Raw genomic sequence first — 22,750 nt, 5'->3', positions numbered from 1 at the left:
TCAAAAATGACAATTTGTAAACATAGTTTAAGATAATAATATAATATTCGGCATATGTCATTTAACGGTACAGATACATAATATAATATTCGGCATGTCATTTAACGGCACAGATACATAATATAATATTCGGCATGTCATTTATTACGGTACAGATACATAATATAATATTCGGCATGTCATTTAACGGTACAGATACATAATTATTTAAATGTAAAATTTTATAGGGATCGTAGGCTACGTTTGTGTGCAACAAACTACGTAAACTAATTTGTATACAGTATACTATTATATCACCAAAATATATCGTAAAAATGAATGATGATGTGCGTGTGTGTATTCGTCGTACGTCCGTGTACGTATTATTCCGTGCCTCTTCACTGTCTTGTTTAATTTAAAATTCAATAAACACCCGATATGAGGATATTTATTAGGTTTGATTAAATTAGATCGTTATAACCAAAAGGTTGAAAGGAGTTTCTTCAGTAAAATGATCATTGTGCTGTTACTTAAAAGGCGACTCACAATTTCTGAAACCAATCGGAGCTGCGCCTTCTGCTGACAGCTGTTTCCTCACAGCTACGTGTTTCTGCTGACCCGGGGATTCCCCTTTTTAAAAAACATGCATAACTGTACGATGTGTTTTCCATGGTCAAAATGTAGCGTCTTAATTTTTATTAAAATACCTGCATGTAAAACGATCATATCGGCGATGCGGTCCTTTTTTTTGATTTTTTTTTATTTCTTCATTTTGAAAAGTCATAACCATAATATAATATTAAATAACAATAGACATAGGCCTATACTTGTCAATAAATGCAAATGATCAATAAGTAACCCATAACAGGATTGTAATTGTAGTTTTTGCGTCAGGGAGTTGAGTAATTAGATGTTTTTGCCCTACTCTCATTGTCTTACATAACGCTGTTTTAACTAGCCTAATATATACGACAGGCCTACTACATCACTTTTATACATTTATTATTATATTATCCTAAAAAAATGAGCTGTATCCACTTCTTGTAGATTGAAGAAAGATTCGTAATTGTGGATTTGGTAACTAATTTTAAAATCATATTAAATTAACATTTTCGAAACTAAATCAGGGGTAATCCTTTTAGAAACTTTCAAAACAAGGAACTATTTTTTGTAATGATTTTCAAAAAGCACATTACTCCATTAAAACCTGTAAAATAAAAATTAAAACACAAATTATGTATATAGGCTAATTATTAGGATACACACCATTATAATGTATACGACTTAGCGCGACCAAAGTGACAACGCGATCGATATCAAACGCAACCGATATAATTAAAACAGCGTACTAGCGGCGGCGGCGGCGCTTCATACCGATATAAAATCGTGGGCGACTTTTCGATGGGGCGACTTTGCGATGGGGCGACTTTGCGATGGGGCGACTTTGCGATGGGGCGACTTTGTATGGGGCGACTTGACTTGATCCCCCCTGATCGTCCTTCTCCATGCTCACTGATGCGTGACAACAACAATATTTTTTCACGAGTGACAGATTTATACATTACTCCACTGGTCATGTAAATATAATATTAATAGTAGTACTGAGCCCTCATAGTTCTAGTTACGGTAAGAACATTATTATTGTAACAATAATAGGCCTAGAATTTGAAGATATTTTAATAATTCTGTATAGGAGGTAGCCACACACCACCGTACACATCAGCAGAGTCTATAGGCCTAGACTAGAGCAGCAGCATTTATTCAGTCAGTCGTCACAACAAGGCCTAGCCCTAGCTAGTAGCCTAACTAGCTAGCCTAGCCCGAATCCGGGACGATTCGGCCATGAGACGATTCGGCCCACTTTTGGTGGGACGATTCGGCCCACTTTTGAGATTCGAACTTGAATTTACTAATACTATTAGTATTACTAATACTAAGCATTGATATCAATGGCCAAGGCGTTTTACTCACTGAGCTATAGCTGTGATTTACAAAATACATTATTATGTTCCAAGGATAGGTGTAATTAAATTAATTAACGAGACTGAACTTTTAATTTTGCGGCCTCGGCATGGTATTTGTAGATCCGGCCATTGGATTGCGGTACACAACAGTGGAGGCATTGTAGTAGTTGATACGTACCTTCTCCAAATATATGATTAGCTCTCCCCTCCTCAACCTCTACTCACACATTGAGTGATACTCCAGTTGGAGTTTATCAATTATTCAATCAAGATTAAGTAACAACTCGCAAAACATGGCCACTGAAACGCCAAATTACTGTTATTTTTTGCCTTTTTTTTAGTGTTTATCCTTAAAATTCAGGAAAATGATATAGCCTATCGTGTGCGGCCCATCAAGAAACACCAGTGTGCTAAATGTGAGCACGTACCATTCAGCGGTTTCAGATATATATTCAGTAGCATTAATATATATAGATAGACCAAAGCATTGCAGAAATATTAAAATTTCCCTAAAAAATCTCAGTTGGTATTAGTTTATACATATGTAAAAACTTGTATGAGAACAAATGTGATCCTATCCTCTCAATGAACCCATACAACATGAAGAGTGCAATTTGTTATGTGAGTGGAATTTCGTGTGAAAGATGGAATTCATATTTAGTATTAATTTTTTTCTGCATTTCAGATACATGTCCATAGAAATATCCACCGATGAAACCCACAAGACATTTTCGTTTCTCTACACAACTCTTATATTTGTGCATTACTGCACTGATCATCGGTGTTGTTGTAACATTATGGAATGTTCATGAGTTACATATTATGCAAAAGTTACACATGAAAACTCACCACGCTGTAGAAGTATATGAACCACTGTCTTTTGTAAAAGGAAACACGCCAGTTTATTGGATTCATGCTCGAAATGCAAGTATATTATTCTTACCAGCTATTTAGTCAGAGTTCATGAAAATGAATTAGAATTTATCATAAAAGTTATGAAAAACGATAATCAAATGCAAAATCGGTCTTTTAATGTTATTTGCATTTTGCACTTTTACACAAACGGCACAAACAATTTTTAAAATTTGGACATGCTCAAAATGGTATTGGTATTGTATATATGCATTGTTAAGGCACTTGTGGTTGCCTCAATGAAATATTAGACCATTTACTCTTTTTAACTACCGTATGTCTGTTGGTTATACAGACCGAAATTTGGGAAAAAACGTATTAAAAATATTTACGTCGTGAGGTAATTTCACGCATGATCGTAATCAAAAACGGTACTGGGTTTAACCTGCTAGCGTTCCTGCTTTATCATGTGACCAACAATTGTCCAATCAAATGACAGGAGTTTATTTAGTGTTATATAATTTATAATATAATAAATTGACAAAAAAATGGTATTTCATATAGATACAAACTGGTTATTTGGACCATGTTTTGGCAGTTTTTGATCGAATAGGCTACATAAAAGGTGGACACAATTCTGATTGGGATGTATTGTGGTCGCATGATTATCCATTTACAGAGCTTCGTGAGAAAATTTCAAAGATGAGATCTCATCAAAAGGTAGGTAAATTATCTCTGCCAAAGATAGGTGAATGAGAATGTTTTCAAACCTCCATGTTTTTTTAAGTAAAAGATCTAAAAAATTAATAAAGAATATTCTAAAAAAGACATGTTTAAAGTAATGTCATGGATCATATTCCCATACTTCAGGCAACATAAAATACATGTTTAAAGTAATGTCATGGATCATATTCCCATACTTCAGGCAACATAAAAGACATGTTTAAAGTAATGTCATGGATCATATTCCCATACTTCAGGCAACATAAAATATGAAAATTGTAAATGCGGAACTAACCTACTAACTCTGAAATATGAAACAACATTTTGAAAAATAGAGCTGTTATGTCCTCAGAAACTGGATTTTTACAGGACCAGCCCCAGGACCAGCTCACCATGGTGAGGGTGGAGCTAAGAAGATTTTAAAAAATAGAGCTGTTATGTCCCCAGAAACTGGATTTCTACAGGACCAGCCCCAGGACCAGCTCACCATGGTGAGGGTGGAGCTAAGAATATTTTAAAAAATAGAGCTGTTAGAGCCCCGGAAATCTTCACTGCATTGTTTATTTTATGTAGAACTGTCCGAGAATTTGGTAGCACAAGCGTGGAAAATGAAAATAGTAGTTTAAGTCACTGGCCCATCCAGTGTCAAAATGTCACAATTTATGGCACAATTTCAACATGGATTTTAGCTATACTTTATGCTAAGTCCATCGCTAAAGGGATCCTACCTTTGAATCAATGAAATCTAGCCGCCTATGTTATCGCAAACCCCGTCACGAACAGTTCCCTTTTTGCCGGGAACTAGTACAAATATTGCACCCTCTCTGGCGTGGCCTTTTTCCTGTCTTGGTAGTTCAAGTCCATTTTTGGTTTGTATACAAGTCGGGTCTTAAATACAGGTGTGACACAGAAAATATGCTATAGGCATATACCGTATTATGCAGGGAAAAAGGATAACAATTATTTGTCTCTTTTAAACAGGTCAATCATATTCCAGGTTCAGGTTTCATAACAAACAAAGTAACTTTAGTTTTGTCTGATATTGAATATATTCCAAAAGCATTTCAAATGCCTCAGCAGAAATCATTATTTAAACAATATGTAAGTAAGGTACTTATTATTATCTATTGCATGGTATCACAAAACATTTTGTTAATAAAACAATAAAAAACAATTTCACCATTTAATGTGGATGACTGAGACCATGGAATAAACACTTAAAAGTAACTTAGTTTTTTTTATAAATTTCTGAAACAGAATAATTGTCATTGATAGTTTCTCAGTTTAAATTGATATAAAACGGTAAATTTTCTCCAGATATTAGATCATCCTGAAAAATTATGGGTACAGAAGAGCAGTAATCATCGGGGTATACGGGTAAAGAATGTAGAAGGTATGATTATAGTTTACTCATGATGCAATTTGTGTTCTTCATAAGATACAAGATAACTTTATTGTCAAATAGTTCAACGAAAGATTTGAAATTGGTTTTTCTTATGGCAACTTAATATAAAAATAAAATAAAATCAGTAAAATGTTAAAACACAAAGTAAATTACACAGTGATCGCCATGCGTGGCGCCGTGTGAGGATTGATCGCTAAATTAAAATAATGTTCGAATTGGAAATTAAAAAGCTTACAACATTTTTTATGAAATGTATAGTGTACTTACTTGAAGTTGTAATGTGTTCATACCTAGCTTGTGGTGTATTTTAAGTGTTCTTTAGTCTTTATACATCTGCTCGTATTAGGGTAGGTATCCATGCTCTGTTGGTCTTTAGTCTTTATACATCTGCTCGTGTTAGGGTAGGTATCCATGCTCTGTTGGTCTTTAGTCTTTATACATCTGCTCGTGTTAGGGTAGGTATCCATGCTCTGTTGGTCTTTAGTCTTTATACATCTGCTCATGTTAGGGTAGGTATCCATGCTCTGTTGGTCTTTAGTCTTTATACATCTGCTCGTGTTAGGGTAGGTATCCATGCTCTGTTGGTCTTTAGTCTTTATACATCTGCTTGTGTTAGGGTAGGTATCCATGCTCTGTTGGTCTTTAGTCTTTATACATCTGCTCGTGTTAGGGTAGGTATCCATGCTCTGTTGGTCTTTAGTCTTTATACATCTGCTCATGTTAGGGTAGGTATCCATGCTCTGTTGGTCTTTAGTCTTTATACATCTGCTCATGTTAGGGTAGGTATCCATGCTCTGTTGGTCTTTAGTCTTTATACATCTGCTCGTGTTAGGGTAGGTATCCATGCTCTGTTGGTCTTTAGTCTTTATACATCTGCTCGTGTTAGGGTAGGTATCCATGCTCTGTTGATCTTTAGTCTTTATACATCTGCTTGTGTTAGGGTAGGTATCCATGCTCTGTTGGTCTTTAGTCTTTATACATCTGCTTGTGTTAGGGTAGGTATCCATGCTCTGTTAGGGTTAGGGTTAGGGTAGGTATCCATGCTCTGTTGGTTAAAGGTCTTGAAAATTTCCAATGCAAACATTGCGGATTGCTCTTTCTTCTAATATATATTCTTTGATCTACTGCATAATACTGAATGATAGTTTACTTTTAAAATTGTATTTAATTTATTTCTTATAGCTTTGGATTTAAAGATGGAAAACACGTTTGTACAAGAATTTGTTCAGGATCCATTACTGGTTGATGGGAAAAAATTTGATATTGGAGTGTACACAGTTGTGACATCTGTTTCTCCTCTGCGGGTTTACTACTATTCAGGGGATATGCTTATAAGATATTGTGGAAAAAAGTATGATAAGACAAATTTTGATGATGTCAATACTTATGTGGTTACTGATGACTATACACCAACATGGAAGGTTAGATAAACTATGTTTACAGGCTCTGTTAACATTGTTCTGAATGCAACAAATAGACACATTTTCAAATTTACGTGGATATACTAAACAGTAAAACATTTTTTTACTCTGAAAAACATATATTTTTTCAGTAGTTTCTACCATCATAAACTTTGTTTTAAGAAAGACATTCTTAAATATACTGTATATAATATATCTTATATACAGCTTTTTTTACTTTCTGATACAGTGTAGCCTTGTATACAGTATTAAAAGAATAATTTCATCTGATAAGCCATAATATTTATAAGGCCAACTGGACTCCTGAAGAATTGAAACTTTAGCTCAGCCTATGTTACAGTTGCAATGGTCAGGCCATTTCCTAAAATCCAATCCAACATAAATCATTGAAATAATAACAAAAGATAGAAGATTAGGTTAAGTTTAGAACTTCATTTTACTATTTATTAAATTTAAAAAACAATTGGCTTTACTGCACATTTTGAAACATCTGGCACAGTAAAAATTGTCCCTGTCCCTTAATTAGAGTTTGATTGTGGTGAACATTACCCTCATTTCATGGAAATGTTTTGCCTTAAGGATGTCTCCAGAATTCAATTAATCAAGTTTTGGCAGTTTTAACAGGCCATATACTACTATAAAATACTATTTTTTTCTTTGTACCTGATACCTAATTTGTTTTAATATATCAGATGCCATCACTACATCAGTATTATACTGATATGAAATTTACACACAAGGAAACATTGTATGCTCACATCAAATCAAGGGGTAAGCTTTTTGTAATTACTCTTGTTTTATTTTATGTCTGAAATCTACTGCAAGTACAAACGAGCCAAATTACAGTAGGAGCCCATAGGCTAGGCAATCTAGTATTTTTAGTGAAATAAATTGAAAACAGAGAATTTTCTTTTTTAAATGTAAAAAATAATATTTGCCACATCTAAAAGTAACGGCAATTCAGAGGCGGACGCACTTTCTTGTGTCACTGCTTTGTCAACCTCATCTTCACTAATAGATTGCGCGACTATCGCTAAAGCACAGTGATGTTGAATTGCGATAGTATTTCTTTCGAGACGAGTAGGGGGTTACCCCGGTGTAGTAGTTCACACACACTGTCGTGGACAGATGTAATGGTGTCGTCGACCCAATGTTTTAATTTTGCAACAAAATATGTCCAATGTCATCACAAGTTGTTGATCCAAAGGCAGCCGAACGATTTGTTTGTAGTCCAATGCCTTTTTATATCAAGCTCTTAATATTCTTAATTTTCTTTCTTTGCGGCAGTGTTCTCCCTCCTGGGTGTTTTTTTTCTGTGTTTTTTATGTTTATTTTTCTCGCCTTGTAAATCAGGCCACGAGATATGATATTTTTTATGTGACATTACCTCCTTGTAGTTGTAACATTTTGTTTTGTTGAGCTTGACTTTAAAATTCAATAAACACAAAATACTGTACTGTATCTACACATTAGTTTGATTAATATGGTCATTTTGTAATCTAGGTTTGGATTCTTCTAAAGTAGACAAACAAATAGAAGATGCCATTCAAAAAGTATTTCTTAGCAAGCTACCACAATTACAGCAATCATTGGAGAAGTACCAACATAAAAAGTAAGTTCAAAATCATGTTTTTATATACCACACAGTAGATGTGTTTATAATCTTTTTTCATTTATACACTTTTACCTATCTTGTAGATATTGAATTAACACTGATTTGTTTTACTTTAATTTATAGCATATTTTTTGAGCTGACCCGATTTGACTTTGTTTTAGATAAGGACTTAAATCTTTACTTGATGGAGGTATGATTTGTGATTTTATTTCTTCACATTAAGTGCACTTTACATTATAGTATTTATTATATAGTTAAATGACAACTTTTACTGTAAAATATAAACAAATTATTATATAATAATGTGTTGATGATAAACTATATAGCTAAATGGTTTGGAAGACAATTGCATTGTTATCGTGATCATCAAAAGAACATTGTTTCTAACCATGAGATATGGTTGACAATTGCATTGTTATCGTGATCATCAAAAGAACATTGTTTCTAACCATGAGATATGGTTGACAATTGCATTGTTATCGTGATCATCAAAAGAACATTGTTTCTAATCATGAGATATGGTTGACAATTGCATTGTTATCGTGATCATCAAAAGAACATTGTTTCTAATCATGAGATATGGTTGACAATTGCATTGTTATCGTGATCATCAAAAGAACATTGTTTCTAACCATGAGATATGGTTGACAATTGCATTGTTATCGTGATCATCAAAAGAACATTGTTTCTAATCATGAGATATGGTTGACAATTGCATTGTTATCGTGATCATCAAAAGAACATTGTTTCTAACCATGAGATATGGTTGACAATTGCATTGTTATCGTGATCATCAAAAGAACATTGTTTCTAATCATGAGATATGGTTGACAATTGCATTGTTATCGTGATCATCAAAAGAACATTGTTTCTAATCATGAGATATGGTTGACAATTGCATTGTTATCGTGATCATCAAAAGAACATTGTTTCTAACCATGAGATATGGTTGACAATTGCATTGTTATCGTGATCATCAAAAGAACATTGTTTCTAACCATGAGATATGGTTGACAATTGCATTGTTATCGTGATCATCAAAAGAACATTGTTTCTAATCATGAGATATGGTTGACAATTGCATTGTTATCGTGATCATCAAAAGAACATTGTTTCTAACCATGAGATATGGTTGACAATTGCATTGTTATCGTGATCATCAAAAGAACATTGTTTCTAACCATGAGATATGGTTGACAATTGCATTGTTATCGTGATCATCAAAAGAACATTGTTTCTAACCATGAGATATGGTTGACAATTGCATTGTTATCGTGATCATCAAAAGAACATTGTTTCTAACCATGAGATATGGTTGACAATTGCATTGTTATCGTGATCATCAAAAGAACATTGTTTCTAATCATGAGATATGGTTGACAATTGCATTGTTATCGTGATCATCAAAAGAACATTGTTTCTAATCATGAGATATGGTTGACAATTGCATTGTTATCGTGATCATCAAAAGAACATTGTTTCTAACCATGAGATATGGTTGACAATTGCATTGTTATCGTGATCATCAAAAGAACATTGTTTCTAACCATGAGATATGGTTGACAATTGCATTGTTATCGTGATCATCAAAAGAACATTGTTTCTAATCATGAGATATGGTTGACAATTGCATTGTTATCGTGATCATCAAAAGAACATTGTTTCTAACCATGAGATATGGTTGACAATTGCATTGTTATCGTGATCATCAAAAGAACATTGTTTCTAACCATGAGATATGGTTGACAATTGCATTGTTATCGTGATCATCAAAAGAACATTGTTTCTAATCATGAGATATGGTTGACAATTGCATTGTTATCGTGATCATCAAAAGAACATTGTTTCTAATCATGAGATATGGTTGACAATTGCATTGTTATCGTGATCATCAAAAGAACATTGTTTCTAACCATGAGATATGGTTGACAATTGCATTGTTATCGTGATCATCAAAAGAACATTGTTTCTAATCATGAGATATGGTTGACAATTGCATTGTTATCGTGATCATCAAAAGAACATTGTTTCTAATCATGAGATATGGTTGACAATTGCATTGTTATCGTGATCATCAAAAGAACATTGTTTCTAATCATGAGATATGGTTGACAATTGCATTGTTATCGTGATCATCAAAAGAACATTGTTTCTAATCATGAGATATGGTTGACAATTGCATTGTTATCGTGATCATCAAAAGAACATTGTTTCTAACCATGAGATATGGTTGACAATTGCATTGTTATCGTGATCATCAAAAGAACATTGTTTCTAATCATGAGATATGGTTGACAATTGCATTGTTATCGTGATCATCAAAAGAACATTGTTTCTAATCATGAGATATGGTTGACAATTGCATTGTTATCGTGATCATCAAAAGAACATTGTTTCTAACCATGAGATATGGTTGACAATTGCATTGTTATCGTGATCATCAAAAGAACATTGTTTCTAATCATGAGATATGGTTGACAATTGCATTGTTATCGTGATCATCAAAAGAACATTGTTTCTAATCATGAGATATGGTTGACAATTGCATTGTTATCGTGATCATCAAAAGAACATTGTTTCTAACCATGAGATATGGTTGACAATTGCATTGTTATCGTGATCATCAAAAGAACATTGTTTCTAATCATGAGATATGGTTGACAATTGCATTGTTATCGTGATCATCAAAAGAACATTGTTTCTAACCATGAGATATGGTTGACAATTGCATTGTTATCGTGATCATCAAAAGAACATTGTTTCTAACCATGAGATATGGTTGACAATTGCATTGTTATCGTGATCATCAAAAGAACATTGTTTCTAACCATGAGATATGGTTGACAATTGCATTGTTATCGTGATCATCAAAAGAACATTGTTTCTAATCATGAGATATGGTTGAGTAATTCTAGCTGCATATGGCACACTCTATGGGTAAATAACAAGATTTTATGATGCACACATGACATCACGGCACACATGACATCACGGCAAATCCCTGTCGACAACTGTACAGTCATTGCGTTTTTACGAAAATCTAAAATCTGTACTTATACGTTTGAACAGCACACCATCTTGTTAACCGTGTACTGTAACCGGTAGGCACACAGCTTTACCTGTGTGATGTACCCATTTGAGGGAAACATTTAATTTTCCGGAAGTCAGGGTACAATGACATGTTTATAATTTAATTAAGATAAATGCTTTCATAAAGCAAAATGAAAATATCTGCGCACAATACATGCTGTATTTATAGCGGGCCACTTAAATTAACAGAATCAACTTATTTTTCACATTTTTCCATTTAAAGACGAACACAATTATCACAATAGGATGATGAAAAATTAGAGTACGTTTCAGGCAATTTTAAGCGTTTAAAAAATTGCCATGAGTGCGCAAATTTAAACGTTAATACGCACTATTTTTGCCCAATTTCTGTTTTACAACCTTTCTTTAATAATTTCATGATATTTTATTCACTTTTCAACTCAAAATTGCGTGTTATGAGCACGTCAAAAGTGACAGGCTATGCACGTGTAAGTTAACAAACTAGTGAAGATATGCTAAATTTTAAAATTAATATATATCGTCAGAATGCTCGGGAACAATTATTTTGCATTTCATTTTCTTAAAGTGTAATATAACATATGTATGATTTATTGTGAAATTTAGAGAAATCATCATTAATTGTATATGTATTGTATTTGCGATAGCAAGATGCTATCTTCATATATTATAAATAATTAAAGATTCTGACAAAATCAATCAATCAATATATCTTTAAAAATCAATTATCTTTATTTAAATCAATGCATATAACCTTCGTCATAGTGATGAATTAAATCTAGTTCATACTTCATACAATTTTTAGAATTGCTATGCTCCTAAGATATTACTGTACAGACAATTTTCAATTTATTCTCATTTTAAAAATTATCAATATCATTTTTAAGTTTCTTGTTGATCAAAGAAGATTTGTTGAATTGCTGTTTTATTTCAGGTCAACATGTCACCTAACTTATCCACAGGTCATTTTTCTGCAAACAAACTACTCTACCAACAAGTTATTTACAATACATTTAGCCTAATTGATGTTGCACGAAACATTCCAGTTAGTTTAAAATCAAGGTAGGAACAAGTTCATCTGGTTTTACTAAAGTGGTTATTTTTGCGGAGATTAACACAACATGAGTGTTCTATGTGGACAATTCTGTTTCAAATATATATTTTCAATTTTATTTATTTTTCTTACATTATTATGACGAGTGTGGGATATCTTTGTATCTATTTGAACAATTTTTTTCCAGCTCTGAAGATCAAGACTTAATGAGAGTGAGTTTACGTGATATTCAGACGGATGCAGAGACTTGTTCCAGTGAGGAATGCAATGGATGTCAACAATTGGTAAATCAGTGTTACATTTTTTTTTTACTTGCTTTGAAGTTTTCAGAATGATTACAAATGATAATCTTAACCCTAACCCAACAAATTGTTAATTGTTTAAAGGAAAAAACAAAAAAAACAAAATATCTTTTTTACAATGTGTAAAAAAAACAGGAAATCCAATAAAATCAGGTCATGTGACTACAAATTATTTAAATTTCTAAGGTCATGAAATTTCTAACACCCTCTAGTAGGGGGTGCCATTTTGGATATGTATAATTATGTTACAATACAGCCATTGTGTATACAAAATGTTATCTTTGAAATAATTCTGTTGACAGAATGTTATCCCTGTAGAATGACACGGGTCCAGAAGCATTTAAACCGCCCCTCAAGTCTTCAAGTCTTTGAGGTATGATAAGTCTTATTTTCTGATGTGTTGGTAAAGTTTTTTTTATCATCATTTTTTTAGGAATGTCAACTTTGCAGTCGTTGCCTGACAAATGAAGTTAGACAATTTCTATTTGAATCATTTTTGGAGCATTTACATCAACGACAGATGAAACGTGTATACCCTGAATCTCTCGTGAGTTATTGTTAGCAATTGTATTGTGCTTTATTTATTCTTTGAATTGTTTTGACTTTATGTGTCCGATTTTTAATAATAATAAATTCTAATTTTTCAATTTACCTAGACTCAAGAAGAAAGTATAATGTATCAGGATAAGCTTGATAATGAACTTGCTTTAAATGACAGACTTCTAAGGAAGTGGTATCGTTCAAAGTGTCGTCAGGAACAATCATGGTGCTTCTAATGTTTGCACAATTTGATTTTAGAAAACATAAAGAGTAAATTCTCTTTATCTACAAAAATTGTACTCACATCTTTTATTCAACATTTGAGTAAATGTTTTTTTCGTCTTCAAGTTAATAATGGTAAAGAAATTAAAAACTATAACAAAAACTATCTTGAGTCAATTTCGATTGTTCAGGTAATTGGGAATAAGAGAACAAACTTGTACAGAAGCTAATAAAATCAGAAATATGGACATCTACCAGTGAATATTTGGAATCACTTATTTGATGAAATAATAAACAACAACAAAATTGATGATATTCAAAATAATTTTTGTTAATATTTTTTTAGATTTAAAAAATGTTGCAGTTAGGGAATGTGTACTCAAATCAAAAATTGTACTCAATGTTATCCGTTATTGAAAAAATAATTTAATCAAAATAATAACAAAATAACAATTGTTTGGCAAACAATGTAAAACATATGTGGTTATGCCCACAGAGGTTGAAAGATATAGTATTTAAATGTTGTTCATCCAGAATATAAAAAGAAAAGTCTGACTTATCATGGTGCAATGTTGTGGAATAATCTGCTACTAGAAATACACCTACAGTGTTAAAATATTTGTAAACTTTTGTACAGTAGTGGTTTTTGCTTCATTTTGAAATTTGTTGTATTATATATTATATATTTATTTCTTTGATATGTTACCCATTTGTACTGTATAGTTTTAGTAGTTCATTTTTTGATAATAACAATTATGTCAACACATAGACTAACCAATGTGTAGAATATACTCATACTCATGTTTTTTTAATGGAATTTTTCCATAAAATGTCAATGTAATTATGGAAATTGTGCTTTTGTTTTTGCAGTCGACTCTCCCAGTAACAGACTCTCTGAAAACCAGACACCCTCCAAATACCATACTTTTTGAGGTCTAAAAGGTCCCAAATTTCTTTTTACCATTAAAAACACATTTAGAATACCAGTATTCAAGAAATTGTATTGGTCCACTTTAAAATGGAAATTTGTTTTTCTTGGCATAATTAAGACAATAAAACAACAAAGAAAAATACATCAAATTGCAAAAGGCAATGTTAAAATACTATTAAAATGTTAAAATACTGTTAAAAAAACTATTAAAAATGCAGATTGCAAAAGCGGCTTAGGCTCTGTAAAATACTGTTAAAACAATTAAAATTTAAATAAAAAATTACAACAAATATTTATCGACTACCGTTAGAATTGTACATTATTAATGCTATTGGGGGAGTTGACTGTATCGACATATTACGCAATATTGAGTTTTAGTGGGGAGTTTTTTTTACACTTGTTTGTAATGATTCCAGACCTGCCAACTCGCTTGATTTTGTTGATCTCACTCAATTTTACAGATTTTATCATAATTTTATGAGTAAATTTGATTGATATTAATTGTTATTATTGTGTAATAACCTTGCGACAAAGTAAACAAAAAACCATTTAGAAATATCATTTTTTAAATTTTTATAACCTAGGGGTTGGCAGGTCTGTGATTCAGTAGATAGATTTGTATGGTCTTAGTATCAACATGTACTAGTCATTAGATTGTTCAATCATTGAAATGATTTTTAATAAATAACTAGAGGTCAAAACATCAAAGTTGTAATTTATCTGACTGTTTAGTTGTGGAGTTTGATCATTGCCAAATATAATTCAGTGGCATATAGAATTAGTGGCTGCTGAGGCAACAACTAGTATCTTGAGTAATGACACACATGCATGTGAAAGTTAGGAAATTTAATGCAGTATAAAACTACAAAATGACAATGTTTGATATATTATCCTTTATAGTATCTGATTAGATAACAGTGACTGTTGTACTGGTATGGGGAATTTGGAAAAGCAATAAAATCATTTGACAAAGTTGCCTATTGAAGTACACAACTTTTCACATAGAAGGGACATAGACCAAGGCTATCAAGTTGATAGCCTTACTGATGAGGTGGTCTGTTGTGTTGGCCAGAGGAAGATTAACAAAATCAGGAGACACCTTAATATTTAAAGAAGAGCGGTTGTCTACAAATATCAACAATTTCATTAAAAATGATTTTTTTTGCCAATTAAGGCAGCTATCTTGCAATTCTTTATAATAGAAAATAATTATTATTATTATTCATGATTTCTGCCTTAACTGGATAGGAAACAAAATAATGCGGCCGGTTGACCGTCACAAAAGTTGTATACATCCTGGCGGCGCCCTACCACATGGAGAATATACTATACTGTGTTGTTACAGGGAAAACCGCGGATTACTCATTCTTCTTATTCTTTGATGATAATATAGCTCAATATAATAGCTCCCCCTCACACGTGTGTGTGTATATAGGCCTATTGGTGAATATTTCCATCCATAATGGCCGGGTTTTTACGTAAATCATGTTTGAAGGTGCATCCTTTATTGCTGCAATCTTTAGAGTTTACTATCGCGAATGGTCATCGGCGAAATGTGTTACTTCAGGCTGATGTAGGCCTACTACAAGTCAAGCAACACAGACTAGGCCTACATATTCCAACATGGTAAGTATGGAGTTCACACAGTGCATTTCGGCCGCCAATCATTTCGGCCGCCGGTTACGGAACGACCAAATTCATGAAACTCCAAAAAGGACAAAATATGACATGATCATTTCGGCCGCCAGGTATGGCGTGCCAAATAGCCTGAAATAACTGTATACTGTAGAGTGAAAAGGTATCAATTGCGCAATGCAATGGGTTAAATACATGTTTTTTGCCATTTGTATAGGTTTAAAGTTATTTTATTTTACTGTCTGAATATTTTGGTCAAAATGAATATTTCATTTTTTTTATTTACAGGTTTTATAAAAAGACAAAATTGTGCTTCAATAAATTGGTTATTATTAATAGGCCCTAACTAGGCCTACATTATATTATACAGATATTGCCTGCTTAGAGGTGAAATATAAGATTTGACATCCCCGAGGGAATGATATTATGTTCGAGGGAATATATATATCCCGAAACGGCAGCTGAGGGATATATATAATTCCCCGAGAACATAATATCATCCCGAGGGGATGTTAAATCTTATATTTTACCGATATAAAAGGCGATATCTGTTATATTACATAGCCAAGAACAAGTCTGCTGGGTCGGGTGAAGCTAGACTAGGCCTAGGCTAGGCCTCCTTTTTGTATTGTATGTAAAAAAGCTGCCTAGACACCTTACCTTGCGAAGAATAATAAACAGATAATTACTAATTAATGATTCCTTGGCAATAAAATATTCACTAGCCTAGGTCGTTTAAATAATAACAGAAGAATTTCCATCAATAAGCCTACATTAATAATAATTAATAATATTATCATAGGCCGAATAAATAATAATTCATCTTCTTCCTTCGAGCCGAATCACCGGATGTTCAGTGCGTTGCGCGCGTACCGGTTACTACTGTGAGTATTAACCAATCACAAATGGTCTTTCATCACATTTAGGGAGGACTAATAACATATGAGGGCGCTATGTATGCATAGTTTAAATTACTCAGTCAATATCATCGTTCTCGAGGATATATACGAGCGATAGTCATGTGATGCAGTTTCAACCAATCACGTTCACGTATTTACATAGGCTATGTAATATGCATTGTTATAATTGGTCAATTTTGTACTTTAACCCCTTATATCTCGAAAACGGTTCCTATCCTGATCGAAAATTCTGTTCTCGAAAAGTTTGGTGGCAATTTGTCCCCTTTCAGGTGGTTATCCGATTTGCAGAGAAAAATAATCGGTGACCTTTCGCCAATTTTTTTTTAATTTCAGGAACAATTTATCCTGTACAACTACAGCTTGCTGTCAGCAGTTTTTAACAAGATCTAGTTCTACCCAAAAAACAGAGAATGAGTTTCGTCGAATTCTAAAACGATTAGATGATGCTGTTCGAGCCACGGGCAGAATAACACACAACCAACTCATGGCAGTGTTTTCCCAAGTCTGTGATATGAGTAAGTTAAAATAGATATTTTATGAAAGGGTCGTCAAGTTCAATATTGAATATCAAAATATGGCAGGCTAGAAATTTGTCAAGATTGCCTACAATTTATAGTTTTAAACTTACGATACTTAGTAATTGTATTTTCAGGAATAGCCACTCCATAGTCTCTTTGCTTTTATTCTTTAGGCATTGTGTCCAAATGTTTTTCAACCGAACAAACCGTGTCAAACGGTCACTGGTGATAGCTTGATCGTTTGTAAATTAGTGATCTAAACTCCAAACCACTATGTAAATTTAATGGCAGCTCTCATTTTGTTTTTTTTTCAGAAGTGGCAACACCAAATCAAGCATTGTTGCTGGTCAGAAGCTGTGGATCATTATTACCGGAAATAACACATGAGAAACGATCAAAACTAGTACATGAGATATGGGACAGACTATCTCAACTTGGTATTTTATTTTATTGTATTATTGTTGGCAATCAGCAATGTTTCAGACATAAACGCTGGCGGCCTAGCACTGAACATCGCGATTTCCCTGTGTGATGAATAATGTGATGAACTTCAATGAGCAGTCATGTAAAAATTTTAATATTTTTTGTAATTTTAAACATATTTTTTATTTAATCATTGAGTGCCAAAAATGGCAGGAAAGGTCATTTTTTAAATATTGACCTCTGACATCATAATAATATCTCAATAAAGACTGGTCGCACACACTTAAAATTGGTCTTAAATTGTTCATAAAGTGCATGTTTATATTTACTCTAATGAATAACTTTCGACAATAAAAGAGGTCATTTTGACCTCTGACCTCATAGAATTATACCTCGATAAATACTGGTTGTATACACTTCAGATTTATATTAAATTGTTTGTAAAGTGTATGTTCCTATTAACTCTAATGGATAATTTTGACAATAAAAGACACTAACAATGTCATTTTGACCTCATAGAATTATCTCGTACACTTTATTAATGTTTTGGATTCTATTTTTTTTATAGGGACAGTCTATGATGTAAGCCACTATAATGCATTATTACGTGTATATTTACAAAACGAACATAAATTCCTACCTCCAAATTTCCTGGCAAAAATGGAAGCAAGTGGAATAGAACCAAATCGTGTAAGTTTTAATTTTACATTTTTTTTTTTAGAAAATGCAAGAACTTTATTGGTGAGATGTTTTGTCCTACTCACATAATTTGTACTTTATACTAAGTACACTGAGAGCTAGTTCATTGTTTCCCTGTTCATTCGCTCTCACTAGGTATCCTAATGAAGCGGATTTTCGTTATGGTGATTCGAACACGTTCATGAAATTTTAATTAAATTTTTTTTTGAAGTTAAAAATATACTATTTCTTATGTACCCATGTAAATAAAAATTATATGTCTGGAAAGATCTTGTTTAAGGGTTTAATAGAAAACTCGAGTTAAAAAGGAGGACAAGGAGTAATTTTTGTTGCGTGTTATCAGGCTTTAAATATTCTTTATTTTGATATGTAAATCGGTTATTATTATGTGCATCCGCCTCAAATAAATTTTTGAGTCTTTCTCATTATCAAAATCTGGCTAATTTAGTATTGAATTGATTTGAAGCTAATTTATATTTCTGTTTGATAAACCACATTGTTTTATTTGACTTTGCATGGCCGTTGTGCCAACAAGAACAACCCCTGAAAAAAATAATCCCTACCGAAAATAAAAGTGTTTACCATTTTCCTTGCAGGGGGTTTCAGTTCTCAGCTTATTACTGGTTGAATTAGACCGATCCCTGGTTAGCGACAAAGGCATATCCCCTTACTTTGGTTTGGGGTTTTTTTGGCATGTTTTGAATCCCTTTTATCGTATTAGTAGTAGTAGTGATTGATTCCATTGAAGTCTTACTAGGATTGCTAGTTTCTGAAGTCTTACTAGGATTGCTAGTTTCTGTAGTCTTACTAGGATTGCTAGTTTCTGTAGTCTTACTAGGATTGCTAGTTTCTGTAGTCTTACTAGGATTGCTAGTTTCTGTAGTCTTACTAGGATTGCTAGTTTCTGTAGTCTTACTAGGATTGCTAGTTTCTGTAGTCTTACTAGGATTGCTAGTTTCTGTAGTCTTACTAGGATTGCTAGTTTCTGTAGTCTTACTAGGATTGCTAGTTTCTGTAGTCTTACTAGGATTGCTAGTTTCTGTAGTCTTACTAGGATTGCTAGTTTCTGTAGTCTTACTAGGATTGCTAGTTTCTGTAGTCTTACTAGGATTGCTAGTTTCTGTAGTCTTACTAGGATTGCTAGTTTCTGTAGTCTTACTAGGATTGCTAGTTTCTGTAGTCTTACTAGGATTGCTAGTTTCTGTAGTCTTACTAGGATTGCTAGTTTCTGTAGTCTTACTAGGATTGCTAGTTTCTGAAGTCTTACTAGGATTGCTAGTTTCTGTAGTCTTACTAGGATTGCTAGTTTCTGTAGTCTTACTAGGATTGCTAGTTTCTGTAGTCTTACTAGGATTGCTAGTTTCTGTAGTCTTACTAGGATTGCTAGTTTCTGAAGTCTTACTAGGATTGCTAGTTTCTGTAGTCTTACTAGGATTGCTAGTTTCTGTAGTCTTACTAGGATTGCTAGTTTCTGTAGTCTTACTAGGATTGCTAGTTTCTGAAGTCTTACTAGGATTGCTAGTTTTTTCCAAACAGGGTATTAGAATTCATAAACATTTATTGTCCCACCAACAACTCAGTTGCATAGGTATGACCGAGTATCCTGTTGAAAAAAAGCACTCATTTTAACGTACATTCTGGTGATTTCAACTCTACTTATACAGAATATAAAAGGCCAATTTAAAGGGTATTAATCAGTCAATGATATTTTCGTATATATCCCAAAGGGTTAATAGTTACAATACAAAAGGAATTAGCTGTGTGGCTCTTCGCGTTATTAAATTGTGTAGGGGTCGGAATCAGGAATTTTGGCAAACCTTCAAGCAATATGTAATATCTTCTAATCTAAAACAAACAATTTGCAAAATAAGATTGAGGTTCTCCATTTTCCTATTAAATAACAGTTTAAATTAAATCTGTCTTTTTTTTAGGTTACATATCAACGTTTGATTGCAGCATATTGTCAAATGGGAGATATTGAGGGTGCCACCAAAATTTTAGAGTTTATGAAGTCAAAAGATCTTCCTGTTACAGAGGGTGTTTTTAATTCATTGATAGAAGGCCATGCAAAAGTTGGGTAAGTTTAAAATGAGTATTTGAAACAATGTAAGTTTGTTCATAAGACGTCATCATCATTCTACACATCAAAAACCTGTCTGACTTGCACATTTCTAGTAAATAAGCCAATCTAATTTGTAAATATAATTAGCTAGTCAATGGACATCTGAATTACGGTGACCAGTCGGACACTTTTTGACACTTGTTATCGCATATTAATTAAGAGTGAAAATAAAGGCGAGTAAATCTTACAAAGACAAAGAAATAAAAATAAAAAATTGAAAAAGTTAAAGTTAAGCCAACAGTGTTTATCCATGTCTATTACATAATGAACTAGAAATAAACTAAAATAAACTAGGCCACTCTGAGAGAAAACTTTGCTCTGCTACCGGTATAACACTGTTGTTCCAAAGTTCGAAACGTCCATAATGACTATGGAAATTCGGCCTAATAGAGGAGAGCGAGACGACGATACATGTGCTCTCTCTGCCCATGCCTTGCATCGTCACGTGATAAGCAGATACAGTATACAATACCAAACTGGTCGGGTCGAGTATACCCCGTCTATAATCACAACATGAACGATGTACAGTATTTGATTGAAGGTCGACTCGACCTACCGGAATGGTATAGATAATATTGCTCCTTCCTACTCCCTGGTCTACTTGCTTGATGCAGTATTCGCTTTTTTGGAGAGTAAACTAGGCTTATTTTAGGCCTACTTTGACGATCGGGACACCATACGTGCGGACGGCGATCGGACCTTGTTTTGCCTCAATATTTACAGCCGATTTTGTAGAATGTTTTAGGTTTAGATTGTTTAGGAGTTTGGTTGATAGGATGGGTTTGGAATCCACTGAGTTTTGTTATTTATGGGCCAATCGTTTAGTAGGCTAGCTAGGCCCATGATGGGCCCCAATGTTTTAACGTAGCCATCGTGGCATGGAATCCCTAGTCAGAATGGCTCTCACCCATGAAAAAAAATTATTTAGGCTAGGCCTAGCCTAGTACGTGAAGCCGATAATACGATCTGTACTATTCGAGGTATAAAAATAGTAGTATATAATTTATGACTCCGTAATCTGTACTAAATTTTGTATTTCATTAAATGTCAAATAAATATATGCTACTACTGTTATTATTACACTTTAGGCCTAGCTTAGAAAATCTACAAAAAATGTATTTCACAATGATCGGGTGGTCGTCGTTTGACAGGGGGAGAGAGATGTAAATTAGTTGACAAACACAACGTACATGACGTCGCGAGTTTGGAATCCACTGATGACGTGACTTTGTGAATATCTCATGAATATTAATGAGCTTCCCTAAGCTGCTGAAAAACAGACTTTCCATGAATTTACCATAAAATGTATATGAAATTAAATTTTTTTAATTTCTCGTTATTACTTCTTCATTCTGACATGTCTATATTGTTATAATATTTTTTATTTAATAAATAAACGATATTTAAAAGCAATTTTAAACCCAGAATCCCCCTTTAAACCATGTCATTCCTTGTGCAATGCATGCTGGTATTTACAGCAATGCATGCTGGTCATTCCTTGTTGTGCAATGCATGCTGGTATTTACAGCATTTTAAACCATGTCATTCCTTGTTGTGCAATGCATGCTGGTATGTACAGCATTTTAAACCATGTCATTCCTTGTTGTGCAATGCATGCTGGTATTTACAGCAATGCATGCTGGTCATTCCTTGTTGTGCAATGCATGCTGGTATTTACAGCATTTTAAACCATGTCATTCCTTGTTGTGCAATGCATGCTGGTATTTACAGCATTTTAAACCATGTCATTCCTTGTTGTGCAATGCATGCTGGTATTTACAGCAATGCATGCTGGTCATTCCTTGTTGTGCAATGCATGCTGGTATTTACACTACAGCAGGCTGCTTAAATTATTAGAATTGACTTATTTTTCACATTTTTGTTTGTTATCGCAATAGGCCCATATAGTATTTATTTTTACATAAAATTCAGTTTGTGACCTTAAATTAGATCGAAAAAACGCACACACCACACATCAATTTGATTTGTCTATTTACACATTGAAAATATGTGTTACAAAGTTATAGGCCTCACAACACCTTGCTGCTCGATGATGACAATTTAATAATGATGTTTTTTATCCATCCTCATCACAAAAGGAATTAATACTGTTTATCTTGTCGTGTGAGTAGCTATTAGTCCAAGTGAAAATAATATATATTTACTTCACGGGCAAAAATATTGCTTGTTTACTTCTGTTGTGAACCCTAATTAGAAATTAAGGTTATTTATTACAACCAGTTGTGTGTGGCCTTATTTTATGTATTTATTTCATGCTTTTCTGCTGTATATTGAATTGTTTTATTTAAAAAAGTATACTAAAATAATTATATGCTTGACATGACATTTTTTTTTC

The 22,750-nt window shown here is 33.2% G+C and overlaps 2 protein-coding genes across 2 annotated transcripts in view; both read left to right on the top strand.

Annotated features, from left to right (window-relative positions):
• The first annotated feature begins 1,479 nt into the window (after nucleotides 1-1,479).
• Nucleotides 1,480-14,935, top strand: LOC144852061 (putative tubulin polyglutamylase ttll-15). Its single transcript, XM_078709754.1, has 13 exons — nucleotides 1,480-1,605; nucleotides 2,629-2,867; nucleotides 3,360-3,515; nucleotides 4,500-4,619; nucleotides 4,836-4,911; nucleotides 6,106-6,344; nucleotides 7,037-7,115; nucleotides 7,848-7,956; nucleotides 8,083-8,149; nucleotides 11,963-12,090; nucleotides 12,270-12,366; nucleotides 12,818-12,931; nucleotides 13,041-14,935. Exons 2-13 carry the CDS (start codon nucleotides 2,655-2,657, stop codon nucleotides 13,158-13,160), a joined length of 1,518 nt encoding a protein of 505 aa, XP_078565880.1. The 5' UTR covers nucleotides 1,480-1,605; nucleotides 2,629-2,654; the 3' UTR covers nucleotides 13,161-14,935.
• A 510-nt stretch (nucleotides 14,936-15,445) lies between these two features.
• The window catches only part of LOC144851978 (leucine-rich PPR motif-containing protein, mitochondrial-like), a 37,168-nt gene continuing 29,863 nt past the window's right edge, over nucleotides 15,446-22,750 (top strand). Inside the window, exons 1-5 of the mRNA XM_078709656.1 lie at nucleotides 15,446-15,703; nucleotides 16,966-17,147; nucleotides 17,465-17,587; nucleotides 18,142-18,263; nucleotides 20,204-20,349. Coding sequence (XP_078565782.1) covers nucleotides 15,540-15,703; nucleotides 16,966-17,147; nucleotides 17,465-17,587; nucleotides 18,142-18,263; nucleotides 20,204-20,349 — 737 coding nt within the window. The 5' untranslated portion in view covers nucleotides 15,446-15,539. The remainder of the gene's footprint in view (nucleotides 15,704-16,965; nucleotides 17,148-17,464; nucleotides 17,588-18,141; nucleotides 18,264-20,203; nucleotides 20,350-22,750) is intronic.

Source organism: Antedon bifida, chromosome 9 (assembly GCF_963402885.1).
Source record: "Antedon bifida chromosome 9, ecAntBifi1.1, whole genome shotgun sequence".
In the NCBI taxonomy this organism is placed as follows: domain Eukaryota; kingdom Metazoa; phylum Echinodermata; class Crinoidea; order Comatulida; family Antedonidae; genus Antedon; species Antedon bifida.
This window is presented reverse-complemented; position numbering and strand designations above follow the sequence as displayed.